The following is a 17,364-nucleotide window of genomic DNA, read 5'->3' on the forward strand; positions in this document are numbered from 1 at the left end:
TTTGAATAACTTATTTGGATGATTTAGATTGCATGATACGTAGTAAAGCTTGGCAAAAGTAGCTGATTATTGAAAGTCAGATATTAACTGAAAGCGTAACAATGTGAAAATTATTTTCCAACAGTGCCAAATTAGTTCATCTTACAGCCAAGCAAATGAAAAAGAAAAACTAAAAAATTATAAGAAAAAAAATTATCTGTATCTTCTCAATTTTGAGTATTTAGGAATTGGTTTAGTCTTGTGAAGACTAAAAAAAAGAAATACAACTTTTCTAAAGTGGTAGCATAATGAGATGATGTTTTAATTTTTCTCATAACTGCTCTCTTATTTATGGTTAATGTAGGTCTAGTATTTCATGGGATAGTTGATTGCCAAGTTGTTCATTAAGGCTTAAGTTAAGCAAAGCCTGTCCACATCTCCTTGAAACACTTCAATATTTCTGCTTAGTTTTTCATGCAGTTTGATTTTAAATCCACTAAAATTAATAGACCTTTATCATTCACATAAGGTTATCTTGTACTTGGAGGCTTTGAGGACTGGAAAGGATTGCTAGATTGGGGTCCTCTGGTTGGTCAGGAAAATTCAGCAGTGGGCACAAAGCAGCTCACTAACTGTGTGGGTAGTTGTGAAAAAGACACTTTTTGGAAACTCTTCTATACAGATCTTTTGCAATACATGAACTTTCTTAGGGGTGGAGGGAGTGGGCAAAGGGAAAGGAGGGGAAAAAACTTGCAAAGCCACAAATGCTTGAACTCATATAACTGTTTAAACTCCATTTGTCACTTAGCAGATGTATAGCATTGAGAACAATTTTTAAAAGGGCAAACTAATCAGATTAGCTTAATTAATATAAAAAGTCATAGCATTGACGGAAATCTTTGAAAATGTTCCCTAAGGCAGTAGGGTTAGAGCAACATCAGAAAGTTAAGTAATCGATAAAAAGAAATTAGTTTTAATTAAGTTGATGGTAATTAGATCCTGTACTTCAGAGTATGAGAGTATTATTACAGCTATCAGTAAAATGTTTTCTCTGTGTACAGTATTAGACAAATGAACATTTGGGTTGTGGAATAGTAGAGGATTTTTGCTTTATTTTCTCTAAAGTTTCAGGTGTTGGCTCCTGCCATATACAAGCTGCAGATTTGATTTAATTTGATGCTGTAGTAGAGGTGAATAAACTTTACCAGTTATTTTATTAATAAAATTGCTGTTGGAAATTTATTCTTTAACTTTCCAGTCTTTCTATTGCTTTTATGGATACATAATACCTAAAATTTGTACAAAGAAGAACCTGTAGTACCTTTGAATACATAGGAAACTTTAAATGCTCCTGCAACTGATACTAACTTAGTGGTTCCATGATAAAGTAACAGAAGATGAGGCATCATCGTGCTCTCAGCAAGTGCTTATACTATATAGACATGTATAGAGAGAGACTATATATGTCATAATGGGGTCTTCCCTACCTATTGCTTTTTATCTATTACTAAACAGCCTTTACAGAATGAAAACCTACAAGGTAGCCTTTCAGTTTCCTACTCAATTTATTTGAAAGCAGTGGGTTCTTCACATTAACTTGATCTTGTGTGTATTTGCTTTGTAATACATTAAAATTAAAGTGAGAGGCAAGTTGATAGTGTGCAGTACTGCTTGAAGGTCTGAGCTAGAAGATTTTCTCCACTATTTATCTACTTATTAACCACTCTAGTCATATGCAATTCTCTTTAAAGTCTTACATGCTAGATTTACACATGATTTGTTTTTTAATGAATTCTAGAGGTGTATTCCTGGGTTTAGATTTGCAGAGAGCAAGCTCACATCTCCCTGTAACAGCCTGCATTTTAGGGTGTTCTCATGAATCACATTAGTCACAACAATGCATTTCTTGGGCTGTGCTAGGAGCTTGGAGGAAAGGGCATTTTCTGAGCCCTGGTTCTTGGTCTTGATTTCTCTCCAGTAGAAGTGGATCTGGGATACTGTACAGGGGCTAAGGAGGTTTGCAGTTACAGTGGACTCTCACAAGGTCTGTGCCACAGTTCAGACCTTATCTCCTCAGCTTTCGAAGGCTGGGCTGCCATTTTGGTCTGGAAACTTTCTAGCTTCACCACCTTCCATAGTGTCCTTGTTAGGAGAAAGGTTTTGAGTGTTTTACCACTGAGTGTGTTTCATGCTGCTTTTTCGGTTTTGAGGGAGTTTCAGTTTTGCTCTTGTATAGTATCTGAGTGTAACGTCGAAAAAAATAGTTCCTATTCATGAGGGTTTAGACAAAAGTCGATGGTGTAGAGCTGCCTTTTATGCTTGGCTTTCTGATGGCAGATTTTACAGATTTCTGTTTCCCTTTTGCTGTTGGAAGTGCTTGGGTGTGTGTGCCCAGCTGTTGCTGATCTAGTACCTTTGAAAAGAAGGTTTATGGCATGCTGTCATATGCTGATTTCCTATCAGTACTGATCAGTTCCGAACTGATCAGTTCCATACTGATTTGCCTCATTTTCACACTCGAGAGATTGGCATGCAGACCCATGTAAGGACCTCTTCCTGGGAAAGTACTGAACTACATCTGCATCTGCTAGCAGTGGTACACAGTCACACTACTGTGTGAATTATTCTTGCTCTGGACAAGGCTAACTCAAGCACGGACATCAAGTCATGGCGTAGTATCCACCATGCTCCTCTCTGGTCCAGTTTCTGTTCCATTGACTTGAGGTGATACATTTTTTTGGAAGTCTTCGCTATGTACAGATTTGTCTGTATCTATCAAGATGTTCTTGGAACATTTCTCAGAAGAAACGATCATACCTGCTAACTGGCCTGATGTAGGTAACACTGAGCTTGTGTGAATATCCAAGACATTGAGTTGGCATTAGTGTCTGTTGGACTCTGATAGCCAAGTATAAGATCGCCTTGTCCATCAGTGTACCAGTTGTTTCCTGGGGCAGTACCAAGAGAGGATAAAGAACTTGAAGATGCACTGTAACGATGTTTGGGATGATAGTAAACCTCCCAGACATGGAAGAAAATCCTGCCTCACTTTTGGCACTTTGGAATCAGCACCAAGAAGGGTACCCATAAATTTTCTGTTGGGAGAAGAGAAGGATACTCCATTCAGACTCAGGATCTGAATACAGACCAGGACATGTCTGAGACTGTGCTGGGCATCCAGATCTCTTTGTAGAGACAGAAACTCCAGAGACAGCAGCCAAGTGGGTTTGGGAGGAGAGAAGCTCAGGAAATAAGGGAATCTACACAAGGTATGTTACTGCCATGGTTTGTTTTGTTTTTCTTAACTTTGGGCTTTGTCTGCATGCTTGGTGGCTGGGTTCATATATGTGCCACTATTTTATTCATAACATGGGTAGATGCAGTTTTTTATGGAGAAGGAAGGCACCCATCCATATGATTTGTTCTTATAGTAGAAGTGGTAACTCCACACCCCTTTTCTTCCAGTGGATGCTGTCAGGCCCCAAGCAGTAAGAGAGCTATGGGGAAGTTACAGTTTGGCTCATGTGTTGCTTCTGAATTTTAGGACATTAGACCTGTACAGCTCAAAATAACATTTCGGGCTGACTTTTCTAGCACAACTGTAAGTATTATTAGAAACCAACCTACAGCCTGAAGCACCAAGAGACTAAATTTCAGAGCAGAATGGTGAGCAGTGTAAATTAGCCCTGATTTACCCAAATTCACAGGACTAGTTTATCAAGATTTGTTTGTTTGTTGGTTTGTTCTTTAAGGACACAGGTGTCCAAGTGCCCAGGTTGGCACTGAAGGTAGAATCCCTATCTCCCTTGATGCTGGTGTGGATTTGCTTTCCTGTCTTCAGCTCAGGCACACTGCTTATCTTGCTTTGAGAGAAGAACAAGAGCAAACTCACCAGTCTTGCTCCCTCCACACTCATTCTGTTAGGACTTCTTTCCTTGACTACAGCCAGATGCAGGTTATCATGGAGCATTTTACTGTCCATAGAAAGTAATCCAGTATGAGTCTGTCTGTGGTGTCTGTCCTTTGACTCATTTGAGCAACTACTCACTCACATGTTCTGATAAAAGCTTGATATATTTGCCTGCCCTCCTTTCCCTTCCTCGCCCCCAAAGAACAAAGGTGACAGAGGAAATCATTATGATTATGTCATCATCACTTAGAATTTGAGCACAGGGTGTCTTCCTGAAAGGCTCTGAAAATCCGCTATGAACTGAGAGGTATTTTTTGTACTGAATTCCTCGGTATAGAGAGTTTGCTGCAATTTCTCAGTGTGTCTGCTAACCATTTTCCTATGTTTCATTTCAGATGCTACAAATTTACCCAGGCCACAGTTGGAGAATTCTGGCTCCCTAGCTGAAGCATTTGATCGGATGTCTGGCAACATAAGTGATGATTCTTGACAAATTTTCCTGTCAACAAATGGAAAACAAGGAAAACATGTTGATTTTTGACTTCTAGAGAGACATGGGAAGGGACAGTGGAATTTACAAAATGCATTCAGGAAAATGGAAGCTCGAAGATGATAAACTAAACTGATTTTCTGATTGCCAAGAGAAGTCTAGGGAAGAGGACAGAGAAACTATGGCAGGGAGACTGCATAATGGGGAAAAGAAGCTGGAAGAGCAAGAGTTCCAGCAGGAGCTCTTCAGGGAGTACATGCATTGCCCGAAGGCAGGCTGCACGGTATGTCCCTCTAAAGGTCCCTATGCATGGGCAGCATGTACTGGCTGCTCAACACAGTGCTTTGGTAAGACGCAAGACAATGTTAATGAGACTTTCTTCTGGGTCATCCCCATGATCCTCAGCCCTTACCTGTGATGGAAAGAAAGGGACAGGAATCCACACAAACCCTGTATTCTTTTTGTACTGCTTTTTAATAACTAGCTCCCAGTTGGTGGGGCATTGTGCTTGTTTTTCCTCTGGGGTTGTATGCATAGCATGCTCTTTGCAGTGCTACTGCATGTTTTCTTTTTTAATAAATGTATTTTCCAGAATGTCTTACTCTGAGGAATAACTAAGAAGAATTTTAAAGCAACTTTAGAACAGTACCATATTGAATTGTAGTTGCCCCTCTACCTCACTGTAGGACAGTGTCCCTCGCTTAAAATATATCCTGGCATGAACGTTGCCTTTGGTTAAATCTACCACTGCTACATAGTGGAACCTGCTTCCCAAATACAGGTTAAAAGTGCATTCTTTGTTCTGTTCTGTAGATGCAGTTGCTTGTCCAAAGTGTCAATCAAGCTGATGGTAGTGGCTTAGTTCTAAGCATTGCATTTATCTGATACGGTTTTTCTTCAAGTAAGCTGGGGAACTATTTAAGATGGATTGGTCATTGCTACTGTATTAATGACAAATATCACCACTGGAGATGAGAGTCCCGGTCAAGCTTTTCCAATGATGTTACATGATTTTTCCATATAGTGGCAGTAGATGTCTTAATATCTTCTTCTGGCCCATATGAAAAGAACAGCTTTTGATTTGAGTAGTTTATAACGTGAAATTATACCCAGGTTAAAATGAATCATGCCTTGATTTTGAAGTGCATCCTAGAAATGGTTGGCCTTTTCAGGGAAAGACAGGCGTTGGAACAGCTCACAACTCTTCAGAGCTCTAGGAAGCCTCCTACAAAATGCTGACAAGCAGTTATCTACAGATGCTGTTCCAGGAGCTGTTGGGTAGGTCCCCAGAAGGCTGTGTGCTCAGGGGGTGTGGGCATGTGGCAGAACCAAAGCTGAAACAGGACATCTGGCAGAAAGGCAGACTGCTTACCTTGGTGCAAGGTAATTATTATTACCTTACCTTGGTACAGTGTAAGCTGGTGCACCTGTTTCTCGGAGAGGTAATATGACAAGGGACATGGTTTAGTGGAGGGATGGCAGGGTTAGGTTAACGGTTGGACTGGATGATCTTAAAGGTCTTTTCCAGCCTAAAAGATTCTTTGATTCTGTGACAAGATGTTTTCTCTGGGGAATGGTAGCCTAGCCTTGAATCCCCCACTGTATGCTTTGACCCTGCGCAGAGTGCATTTGTTTGCAAATTTGACCTAATGGAAAATGTTGATTCCTGTTTTAAGATTTTGTATTGACATTGCTATCTTTATATGAGTTTGTTTTTAAACTGTTTTCTACAAACTGTTTCCTTACCTGTATGTGCTTTGTTGTGTCAAGAAACAAATTTCCCCATAAAGCAGTTTTCAGCTGATAGATATTATTAGTTTAATACTACACAAACAATTTAAAGAAAACCCAACACTCTTCGGAAAAAAAGTGTCACTGAGTCAATGCATATGTCATCATCATTCCCATTCACATGCAAGTCAGAACAGACGTTGAATGCATCACATGAGGTTTTGTCCTTCTCTTGTTTCTGTGGTTGGAAAGCAACAAAAATGTTTACTTTGCAGTCTATCATGATCCGCAGCAACGCCGTGAATGCATTATTGTAATCCTATAGAAGACAGTGCTGGCTTGCATCTGTACAGACATGCACATAAATACACACATCTCTCTGTTTCTGCACCATGAATGTCCAAGCACTTTAGTTCAATGTTGGTTAATATACAGATAAATATTCAGTTGTTAATGTACACTGTAGTTGTACAGAAAGACCCTGACCACTACTGGGACCTAAAGAACAAATACACAGCAAGAAACTATTTTTGTTCCAATTACAGATATAAGTGTCACAGGGTAGGAGGATGACATGGGACAAAAATAGATGCTTATTCGAGAAGTTATTAGCAGAGTTTGAAAATAAACCCCAGGTCTTCAAACTTCCAGCCTGGTGTTCTACCACTACTCTTCATCTCCAAATGATCGGTTGTGTACACTTGGCACCAATACTGTTATGTTTGGTGTACAGGTCTGGTTGGAAGTAAATTAATTTGCTTTATGCTTTGGAAATAGCACTTTGTACTTTGTAGCTGTTTCCACAAGACATTTTTATTGTTGTTTTAATCTTATGTTTGCATGCTTATAACTGAGTACTTTTAATGTATGTTTAATATAAGAAGTAGTGGCATCCTGAAAATAATAATGTGTTTATTCTTCACGATTTATGGTGCTTACTGTTTTATTTTAACTGCACTGTGTATCCATGAAACAGTTTGCCACTGAGAAATTTTAATTTATTAGATACATGGGAATTAAAGGCTGTCTTAATTTTGCTAACAAAATGAGGGTGAGAGAGAGAACAAAGACTGAATTTTATGGTGGTGTTAAGTGAATCAGTGATAAACTATAAATCTGTTTCATCTTTGCCAATTTGGGAACCGTGACCATGATGCAGAGTTGTTACTTATTTTGTGCAGTAGACTTTTCTCAGTGTATCATAGCTTGTGTTTTTCACATGGCAGAATGGAAGGATTCCATAGCTTTACATTTCTGATCCATAATGTGTGAAATTTCAAAGGTTATGTTTCATGATACGAGTTTCAGAATGTAGACTTGACATTTATGGAACAAATAGAAATCTTGGGACGATGTTGCTTAATGCAACCAAGTGTTACATATCTTTGTTGTTAATAACTTAATTTTTAACATTCTCAGCATGTCATGCATTTAAGCTCAAATGAAAGTGGTTTTCTGCATTAATGGTTTATCTGTATGCTTCATTTTTTCATTCTGAGTTGAAAAGATGTGGGAAAGAAAAATAATAAAAAATATCCCAAGTGACAGTAAAATCAGAGCACAGAGCTTGACATTTTGCTTCTGGTGCTCTTTTGGGGATGTATTTTCCCCCTTTCTCCAGTTACTTTTTCATTTGTGTTGTTCCCTTTCATTCCGACTTCAAAGATGACTTTATTAGTTTTTACTAAAGAGAATCAACCATTTTGTCACATGGCTGAAGAAGTCTTCCCTGTGTTAAGATCAACTAAATATGAAATGAGTATTCTTAAGAACAGATAGTGGCATTCATGAGACCTCCAACAAACTGCTATAATCCAGCAGGGGCATAAACTCCCCGAAAAAGAGAAAGAGACTTGCTCTTGTCACCTCTTTATAAAAAACTGCTTCGAATTAGAAGATCACTATTAATTGCATGGTGTTTTTCTTTTGCTGTCTATCTTCAGAGTTTGTGTTCTCTTAACACTCATCTTTTTTTTTTTTCAAGTTCTTTGAATGAAAATGGTTTGATAGGTTACTTAAAGATTTTGGCAATAAAAATAATTGCATTAAACAAATTCATTACGCCAAGCCTTGTATAATGACCATGGCAGTGTTATTCAACAGATGGTCACAGGTTCATTTTTATGAATGGGAATATTGGGAATTCTCCATACTCATTATGTGCGAAAGATTCACAGATGTCCTTTGCAAATCTGCTTGTGAAAGGCTGGATGTAAGTACTATATTTTGGTGGTGATTTTAAGAGAGCTTTTAATGTTTAACTTGTATACCACATGAACTTTCATTTTCTTTCTCTCCTTTTTTGTCGATGTGCCGTACAGATAGGATGGTAGTAGTGTTTTACAGAATACTTCAACAGTGATCAGTTCTAGGAATTTACAACTTGCAGCTTTTTTAACACAAGCATTTAGCACAAAGTGAGTGAATACATTTTAAGTGTAAACATAGAGTCTCATTAAAGAAAAATATACTTTATGTAAGCTATCATATGTGCTATATGTGTTTCTCTCTTACTTTCCACAGTAAAAATGACACCTTATCATTTAGTAGAATCATCGGCTCTTTCTTGCAGATCTGTAGGAAGCCCAGCTAGGAGGTGATATATCTCTAAATATGGATGAGATGCAAAAGGCTGCGTCGCTAAAAGATGCCAGTGTAGTTTGTGTTAGTTACTGTTTCTGTATCTACAGTGAGATCTGGAACCATTTTTTTTTAAATAAGTTATAAATTTTTTCATTTTATTCAGTGCTAGTTACAAATTTGACCCATCTCCTTATTTTTATTCCCTTCACCAGAAGAGCCAAAACTAGAGATTTATTTGGTCATGGTCACTAGGAAAGCACTAAATTAGCTTGTTGTACTAAAAGCTCAATATAGCAAAGCGTTTGGTGAATGTTTCACTCTGAGTAATCCCATTGACTTCCCAGCTAAGTAGAATTAATCTTGGGATATGAGATTCTTGTCTTATCCTACAGTAGTCTTGTATCCTAAAATTAATATCCCTCAGGCTAAGTGTGGAGAAGTTATATATTCGTCCTTAGCAGAGACTGCACAGAGTGTCCTTGGTTTATACTTAACTCCTTCCCGTGTTTGGCTTTACTGGTAACTAGGCGTCAGGCGGCAATTTCACCCTCTGCTGCGTTGCTTCTAGTGTCGTCTTGCAAAGACTTGTCTATCCAAAATTTCAGACCCCAAAGCTTTAAATTCAAAGGAGGATTTAACACAAAATTGTTGTGATTAGCTGGGAATAATATGTCCCACTAAATGGGTTGACTGAGCAAAATCTCAGCCATCTCTTTACCCTGCAAATCAGAAGTTAGCTTTTGTACCCTTCTCCCCTGTCTCATATCTTTCCTTTGACAAATGAAAAGATAGAGAGGCATAGGAAAGATTATTCATCTGTTCTCTGGGCACAGCGTAATTCATCGGCACTTCATGTTAAAACTTTGTCTTAGATTTTTAATGTCCACACGGTTGTAATTTTTTTCCCATTCTACAACCTGTCTTGCAGGTGTCCACATGTTTCTAGCTTTGCTGTCAGCTTGAGTCATCCTGTACAGACCGATTTCCAAACTTAACTGTGGGCCCTGCATGGTGATGGGTTCCTCGTGTTGGGAAACTGGAGGAGATGGGGGAGGGACTGGCAGTGAAACAACGAAAGTTAGGGAAAAAGAACCCTGAAAAGCAAACATGTGTCAAAGGGAAATGGTGTCTTCAGGGTTTGTGCTTGATCCTCACATGTTGAGGTGCTTAGCCTGTAGCTCAGAAGTTGGCTGAGTAAAGTAATACTCGGTATAAAGTAAATAGTAAAAAAGTAAATAGTTCTGGGAGCAACGTTTGCCTGGTGCCAGCTCTGTTCCCCACTCTCGTGGCTCTGAGTGTCCAGGGAGTGCTGGGATGAGCTGTGCTGTCTTGCATTGGTGCTCTGTGAGCACGGGGTGGCCTGTGCTCCTTGGAAGTGCCAGATCAGTTGCATAAATGTGTGCTTAAGGTCCGCAGGTGGCTTCCTGTAACACAAAAGAAGGTAAGTGACAAAGATTGGGTACCCCCTGCCCTCGCATGCGCGGCGCCTGTGTCACCTAAGATGTACAAACGCTGACTACCTGTCCTTGATGGAGGATACACCGCTGTTTACTTTCTCTCATTCGTGGGAGTTGAGTCTACAGCATTGAAAATCAACTGCGAGGCTTTACGAACAATCTACCTTTGTCACAGTGGCTGTAACAATCATTAAAATGGTATTTCCTTGTGGATGCTGGCAACAAGGCTATGGTCCCTGGTAGAGGTGGAAGTTGTCTTGAAAGGTCAGGAGGAGGCTGGAGGGGAACATGGGGCATGGTTTGGACTCTTACTTATTTGTCTAGGGAGGATGACACTGAGGATGGATATTTCTTCTCTTTGCTCTTCATCAGGCAAATCAGGCTGTGGGGCACAAGAGTACAAAGTTTGGGTTGTGGTTATATTGGTATGCCATTAGCACAGAAGTTGGCTGTCTTTTCAGTTAATTTTTAGTGGACTATTTTGTTACTGTCTCAGTGGTATTACTGTTAAATAAGGACCACCTGGTTTGACATGCAGCTTGCCAGAACTGTGCACTGAGGGTCATTTTTGGAATTTGGGAGAGTTTTTGAGAAACGTTAACACTTGGGAATTTTCTGTCCACAAGTCTGCCTGTGCTTGCTCAATACCAATATGAATTTTCTGTCTCAAAAATGTGTGAAGTATAGGCTGTTCATCATGGCTTTCTGCTTGCTTCTTTGGTTCAGTGCAGATCTGACCAGCTTCCTCTCTTTGTTTGATTTCAAGTGTTCTAATTTGCTTTTCATTGCACAGTCCTTATGTGTCTTTTAAGAAGTGTACTATAAAAGGGGTTAATCGATGAAATAGCTTTTGTGTGGCTTAGTGTATTTTATGTTCTGTAGTGTGTTATTTAGAGGAATAGAGTGATATCGATTTTTTTTTTTCCAGAGATTTTTTTTATTTAGCTATGTGAACATTTTGGAAAGATATTACAGATTAATTGGAGTTACAGACTTAAACCTTATAAGGGATCAGTCATTCATGCTCATAAACCTACAGGGATAATTCATATCAGATATGTTCCGTGTTGATACAGTATTACTTCAATAAATCCTCCCCAAGATCATAACACAAATCACAGTTATAAGAAGAGAGTGCAGAGTAAGATTGGAGAAAAATAGACAGGAGGGTAGGAGAGATCTGTATTAAGCCCAGCCCATTCTGATTAATGCCAGAATTGTAATGCTTGCAATGTATTAATTGGCAAGTGTTCATATTTGTATGTTTTAAGTTGATCTTTCAAATCAGATATCATTTTCCATATAAAACAGTCTGACAGGTATTTTCTATTTCTAATCTTTAAATATATTGTATTACATTATCAACCCTGTATTCGATCCATTTATGAAACACAAAGCACTCCCATTTGTAGGGATTTATTCTTGTATCATTTTTCCCCAGATTTGCCAGAACACCATCATGTTCGTGTTCTGAAGGTTAATGCCCAAAGTCAAGCAGACAGAAGCCAAGTGCTGCAAGGTTTCCAAGATTAGGACTGATTCCCTTCACAAAAATAAATGATTCCTGCCATGTTCAGTGATTTTGTGCAGCACTACTCACGGCTGAGTGAGTGCATCAATACTGTAGTCCTTACATGCTGTACATACTGATGACACTCTGTGTTAACTTGATTGACTGAGCAGTATACTGGAGAGGATGCACCTGCGAGAGATGTGCAGACATATATTTTTATTCTGGTTTTGAAACATTTCTTTTACATTTTTTTTACCTGGAAGTCTTAGTTTCACATTCCATGCGTTATCATGTTGTGCTGTTAAGGTAGAGCAAACAGTTACGTGCTTCTTTGTTGTCAAAACTGTATTGGAAAATGATCTAAGGTGCATCTTCTTTCTCTTTATAACCAAAAGCCTGATTTTATATTTTAAAGGAAAATGACATAAAGGGGACGAGTGTGAAGTCTGGCAAGTCAGTAGCTATGTAGATTATGCTTATTTTAAGAGATTCAGTTTAATGGTAGAGAAATGTCTCGTGTAATTCACTTACAAGCATTATTTTTGCTACATTTTTATGTTTTGTTATCGTTTTTGTAGGCTTTAAGACAACAGCAGAAAAGAAGAAATGGAGTCTCAATGATGGTAAACAAGACTGTTCCTCGTGTTGTTTTGACACCATTAAAGGTGTCTGATGAGCAGTCGGATTCACCTTCAGGTAAATAGCTAAAGGACCATTTGCAAGATCAGCTCTAGTCACAGAGCCTTCCTCTGAATCAGCTGTGTAGCATACAGAATTTGGAACTGCTGAAATAATATTTCCGCTTGGTGGCTTTGTTTAATGTCTTTATTTCCTTATCAAATCTGGTGTCTCAAGGATGGAGATTTTTCTTTAATAAAGAACTGAAGGCACACTGTAAAATGACAATTGGTAATAGCAGCAGCTTTAAAGGAATGCAAAGTAACATTTTATTTGGCTCTGGAACTCTAATGGAGGGCCACATGCTGGTATTCAATGCCATAAAAAGGGGAGGGGGGAAAAAAAGCAAGCTTCTTTGTGAATGTGAATTTGTGTCTCAGTTCTGCACTGCAATACTCGGATGCTTTTGTTAGCTTTTTTTTTCTGGTACCATGCTTATCACTGCAGCATAACCTTGACCTTTAGTTCTGATGGTTAAGTTGCTTCATTTTAAGATATTTCTATGTCTACGTTTTACACAACCTGACAATTGTATTTCCAGGCGTATCTCTATAAATGTTTCTTCACAAAGAAATGATCTTTTTTCGCCTTTAGATTGCTTTACTGCCCCATAACTTGAGGTTAAAATATTCTTAAAGATATCTCTTGGGCATTATAGGAAAATGTTATTTTTATTAGATTAGTGAACATTTTTATTGACTGCAGTGTTCAGTAAACTTTAGTTTTCAACACTTAATTGATTTATTGAGCTTTTACTTCCATTTCCTCTGATGATGAGGAATCGTATTGTGACCAGAAAGGTCTATTGCCTTTCAGCAAGTAGATGTCAATTTTTTTAAAATCCTATTTTTGTTTTGTTTACAGTGTAGGGGGAGCTGGGGGGATTGTTGGTACAAATGCATCAGTATCATGTTTGGGGGGTTTTATTTTTTCCGAAGGATCTGAATCTAAAAATGGTGAAGCAGATGGTTCTGATAAAGAGATGAAACATGGGCAAAAGTCTCCAACTGGAAAACAAACAAGCCAGCACTTAAAGAGGTTAAAAAAATCTGGTTTAGGTGAGTAGGTGTAAAATAAATATCTTACTTGGTATTGTAATACTGGTATTTTTCCAAACGCTGTGTTCTCTTTAAAAGTTTTATTTTTCTGATTTATCTGTTGCTTTTTCAAACTCAGCAGCTGACCCTTCTCAAGAAGGCATCTTTCTTTCTGGCCACCTGAAAAATATATGGGCAATTTTTTTTCCTCCAGAATCTTTTCTGTAGTTGCTTTTTAAAGTTTGACAGACCTAAGCAACTGCAGGCACAGAGGTCATTTAGCAATTACTTCTGATTGCTGCATTATGATTTTTGGGGGATGGGGGTGGGGTGTAGCAAATATTCTTTCTTCCTGGTAAATTTGCTTGCAGTCAAATATTAATTTATTCCCAAAGATAATAGCATATTTGCTTACATGCCTGCCCTCTTCAAAGTTAACCCTCTTTTCTTCATTTGCATTATTCCATGTCATATAGAGATTTGGCATATAATTTCTGGGTGATTCTTTCTTTGGTTGATATGTTTCTTCAGTTGGATCCTTAATTATTTTGAAGCTACATCTCTTGAGGTGGTAGATACAGTTTCTGGTTTTATTTTCTGTGTTTTTTAGCAAGATTCATGGATCATGATCTGTAATTAATGAAGAATTTTCTCTGAAGAGATGCTAAGAGTAAATTCTCAGTAGCACCATGTGATAGTCAGATTTTCCTGCTCTGCATGAAATATAATTGGAAATGTTCCCCAAGGAGCAGAAAATGTAGTGTTCACTAAGACTCTTCTGTCGGCCAAAGTAAAGTAGAATAATTACATAACTGTTTCTTTACCTTTACAAAGGACTTTTTGCATTCGGCAGACTGCTGAATCATTTAGAGAAGTATTTTGCAATGTGGTCATATTGGAAAAGTTAGCAAACAAGATTTTTGTAGTGGCTGGATCATCCTAAAAATTATTTAATGTCTGTCTTTGTGGTGATAAGATTGTTATTCTTTATTAATGGTCCTGCCTAGTCCTATTTTTATATATAACAATTCTGTAAAATAGCTTGAAGGTGCTTTACTTCCTAAATATAATAATTCGGTTGTTAAATATGTTATTGCCAGTTCCTGGCAAATTGTTTCCTGCAAGCCTTAATGTATCACAGCCTCCCATGAAAGTGTACTTTGGTTTCATATATGATTTTTCTGCAGATTATTCATCAGTCTCAGGTGGATAGCTAGTTCTCTATGTTGATCAAATGGCATTATTCAAAACTGGAAATACTACTTCAGTATTACAACTTTTGCTATGCAATGATATGATCAATTTTAGATGATTTCCTGTAACTTTTCTCTACATCTAAGACTGAGATATATAATTTGATGTATACATTCCTCCCCATCCCCAGATATTTAATCAGCTGTTGGCTGGTGATACCAAATGTAGAGTGAATTCTTTAGATTTTTTGTGGATTTCAGAAAAAAATCCGCTGGTCTTTTGGGAGACCACACTTGGAATGTGGTGGACTATGTGTAAGATTTAAGGGATTCTATTCTTGTACCTGCTGAAATGTTTCTCTTATGACATAATATTTCTTGGGATATGAATAAAACAGTTGTTGAGCATCTTTGAGAATAGGTCTGGTGTCATATATAGTACACGATTCAGTTCCAGACGTTGTTTGATTATCTGAAACTCTGCTGATCTGCCCAACATTCACCACATGTTGTATTCGGTAGACTTGCTGAGCTCCCGTTAAATATGATGACTTTTTCCCCTTTTTGTTAACTGATTCTGCCGACTACGTGATTTCTAGCTTTTTCCTATTTTGATTTTTATACTTTGATGCAGAACCATGGTGCTCCCGTCCTTTTTGTTGTTAATTCTCTATGTTGGAGACGAATCTCTTATTTTCCAAGGCTGTAAGCTTGAGTTTCTCTCTCATCTTCCAGGTTCTATTTCTGATCTGGGCAGTGATATCCCCAAACACTGGTAGCAGCTATATAAGGATTCAAAATGTCTGTCTGCAGAAAACAGTATAAAAGCCATTAGCATATGTTTTGTCATCAACTCCTCTCAGAGTTACAATTAGATATGGAGTAGAGGTATACTGTTGTCGTATTCCACAGAACTACTACTTTCCATGCTACTCCCAAACGCTTTACTAAATCTGATTACAAACTTGAGACCTGCAGTAAAGGTCTAAATTAGCCATAGGGAGGGTGCAGGGGAGAGAATTTGTTGTTCTTCTGAACAATTTTTTTTTTTTTTTTTTTTTTTTTTTTTTTTTTTTTTTTTTTTTAAAGTATGGGTGTGCTGGGCATTCACAGTGAGCTACTGGCCTATCATCCTAGGAATAATACACATATTCCTTCCACAAGTTAATAAAACCTCCATAGTAGCCTGTAAGCACTGGCAGGTCAAATAAATCAGAAAATGTGTGACCCAGGCACACAGAATTAAGTTTGACTTTCTGATACTGTCTTAGGCTTTCCATGCTATTAAAATATCTGCCACTGAAGGATGTTACTGACTTTGGAGTCATACATCTTGTTTTAGTTTGGATCATCTCTATGTGTATGTCTTTCCTTAGCTGGAGAAAATGTTACTCCAATTTGGAGCCACTTAGAAGATGGGGATATGTATTCTGTATTGATTAAATAAAAGAGTATACATACAGGCATTAAAATCGGATACATCATCCTACTTGTGTTACACTTGGGGACTGTGTTCTTTTTGCGTTTATATTTAGTGGGTGGAACAGATGGTGAGGACAGTTTATTGTGATGCATTCATGAAAATGAGCACTTCTTCCATGCAATTGTCCTTTATAACAGGGCATTCATTTGTTTGTAATGGAGTCTTTACTGTACTGAAATACAGTGTGTTGGAAATATGTCTTGGAAAAGGTTATCTTGGGCTGAGTGCAAAGTAATCCTTGTCTCATTCAGTTAGTATTGTCTGCTGAAAAGTAAAAGGAAATTGCAAGAATGTTTGTGGGAGGCTGTAGCTGAAGGGGAGCTTTTAGAATTTACAAACCTGCTGCATTTTCTTTCATTTATACATTTTGTGGGTGATGTTACAGCCTTTCAGGGGAGACGACTGTAGGCCTTCCAAGAAGATTATTAATGTAGTTTGTAGCATTTGAGAAGTTCCTAATAATCAGTATGCCCAAATTCCCCCATTTGTAAAATATATTTATTCTTCTTAACGTGTCAGCTGTAATCCTTGCTGAGATGTGCTGTGTGAATGCCAAATGCCATCATTGCTCATAGCAGTGGAATATTCTTTTCAATTGCTTTTTCAGAGATTCTGCTGGAGTTTGTGTGTGATTTAGTTAAGACTCCTTTTGTAGCATCTTTGAAATATTTGGAAGTACAACATACCAAAACCTGACAGAGTTCCCTTGAAGGGGTTAGAAGCTGTTGAGTTTTTCCAGCCACCTGAACTCCCCACTTCTTCCATTTCTGTATTGAGTATCATAATATGTTAAGACTGAGAGGAAAAAAGGATTGTAGCAGTATGCGTATACCCTGAAGCAGGCAGCAGTAATTGCTCTTTAAGGAGCTTTAAAAAGTATCTTTTAAATATTATCCTAGAAATAACAACAGAATGAGACCAGACAGGACCTCCAGTGGTCATCTAATTTGTCTGACAGTCATAGGGCAAAATCAGTTATACCTGACAGGTATGTGTCCAGCATATTCTTAAAGATTTCCGCTGATGGAGACTGTAATGCCTCCCTATGGATCTAATCCAGTGTCTCCTTGTCCTTGGTGGCTGAAAGCTCTCTTTTCCCAGTAGCTTAACAGAAATATTTCTTACTGTGCAAGAATTTAAGCTCGTTAACCTTTGCTATCCACTGTGGACAGTAAGAAGACATTGTTCTTTACTCCTGTGCATCAGCCATTTATGTATTTCCCCTTCCCTCTGCTGAGTCTTTATCTTACTCATTCCTGGGTTTGTATTTTTCCTCACAGACCCTGTTTTCTAAACCTCTGATAATTCCT

The 17,364-nt window shown here is 38.1% G+C and overlaps 1 protein-coding gene across 1 annotated transcript in view; it reads left to right on the top strand.

Annotated features, from left to right (window-relative positions):
• Positions 1-17,364, top strand: part of ASXL3 (ASXL transcriptional regulator 3) — a 159,512-nt gene that overhangs the window by 102,057 nt on the left and 40,091 nt on the right. The window contains exons 7-8 of the mRNA XM_035894956.1: positions 12,242-12,359; positions 13,280-13,399. Coding sequence (XP_035750849.1) covers positions 12,242-12,359; positions 13,280-13,399 — 238 coding nt within the window. The remainder of the gene's footprint in view (positions 1-12,241; positions 12,360-13,279; positions 13,400-17,364) is intronic.

Source organism: Egretta garzetta, unplaced genomic scaffold (genome assembly GCF_000687185.1).
Source record: "Egretta garzetta isolate BGI_Z169 unplaced genomic scaffold, ASM68718v1 scaffold35, whole genome shotgun sequence".
Lineage (NCBI taxonomy): Eukaryota > Metazoa > Chordata > Aves > Pelecaniformes > Ardeidae > Egretta > Egretta garzetta.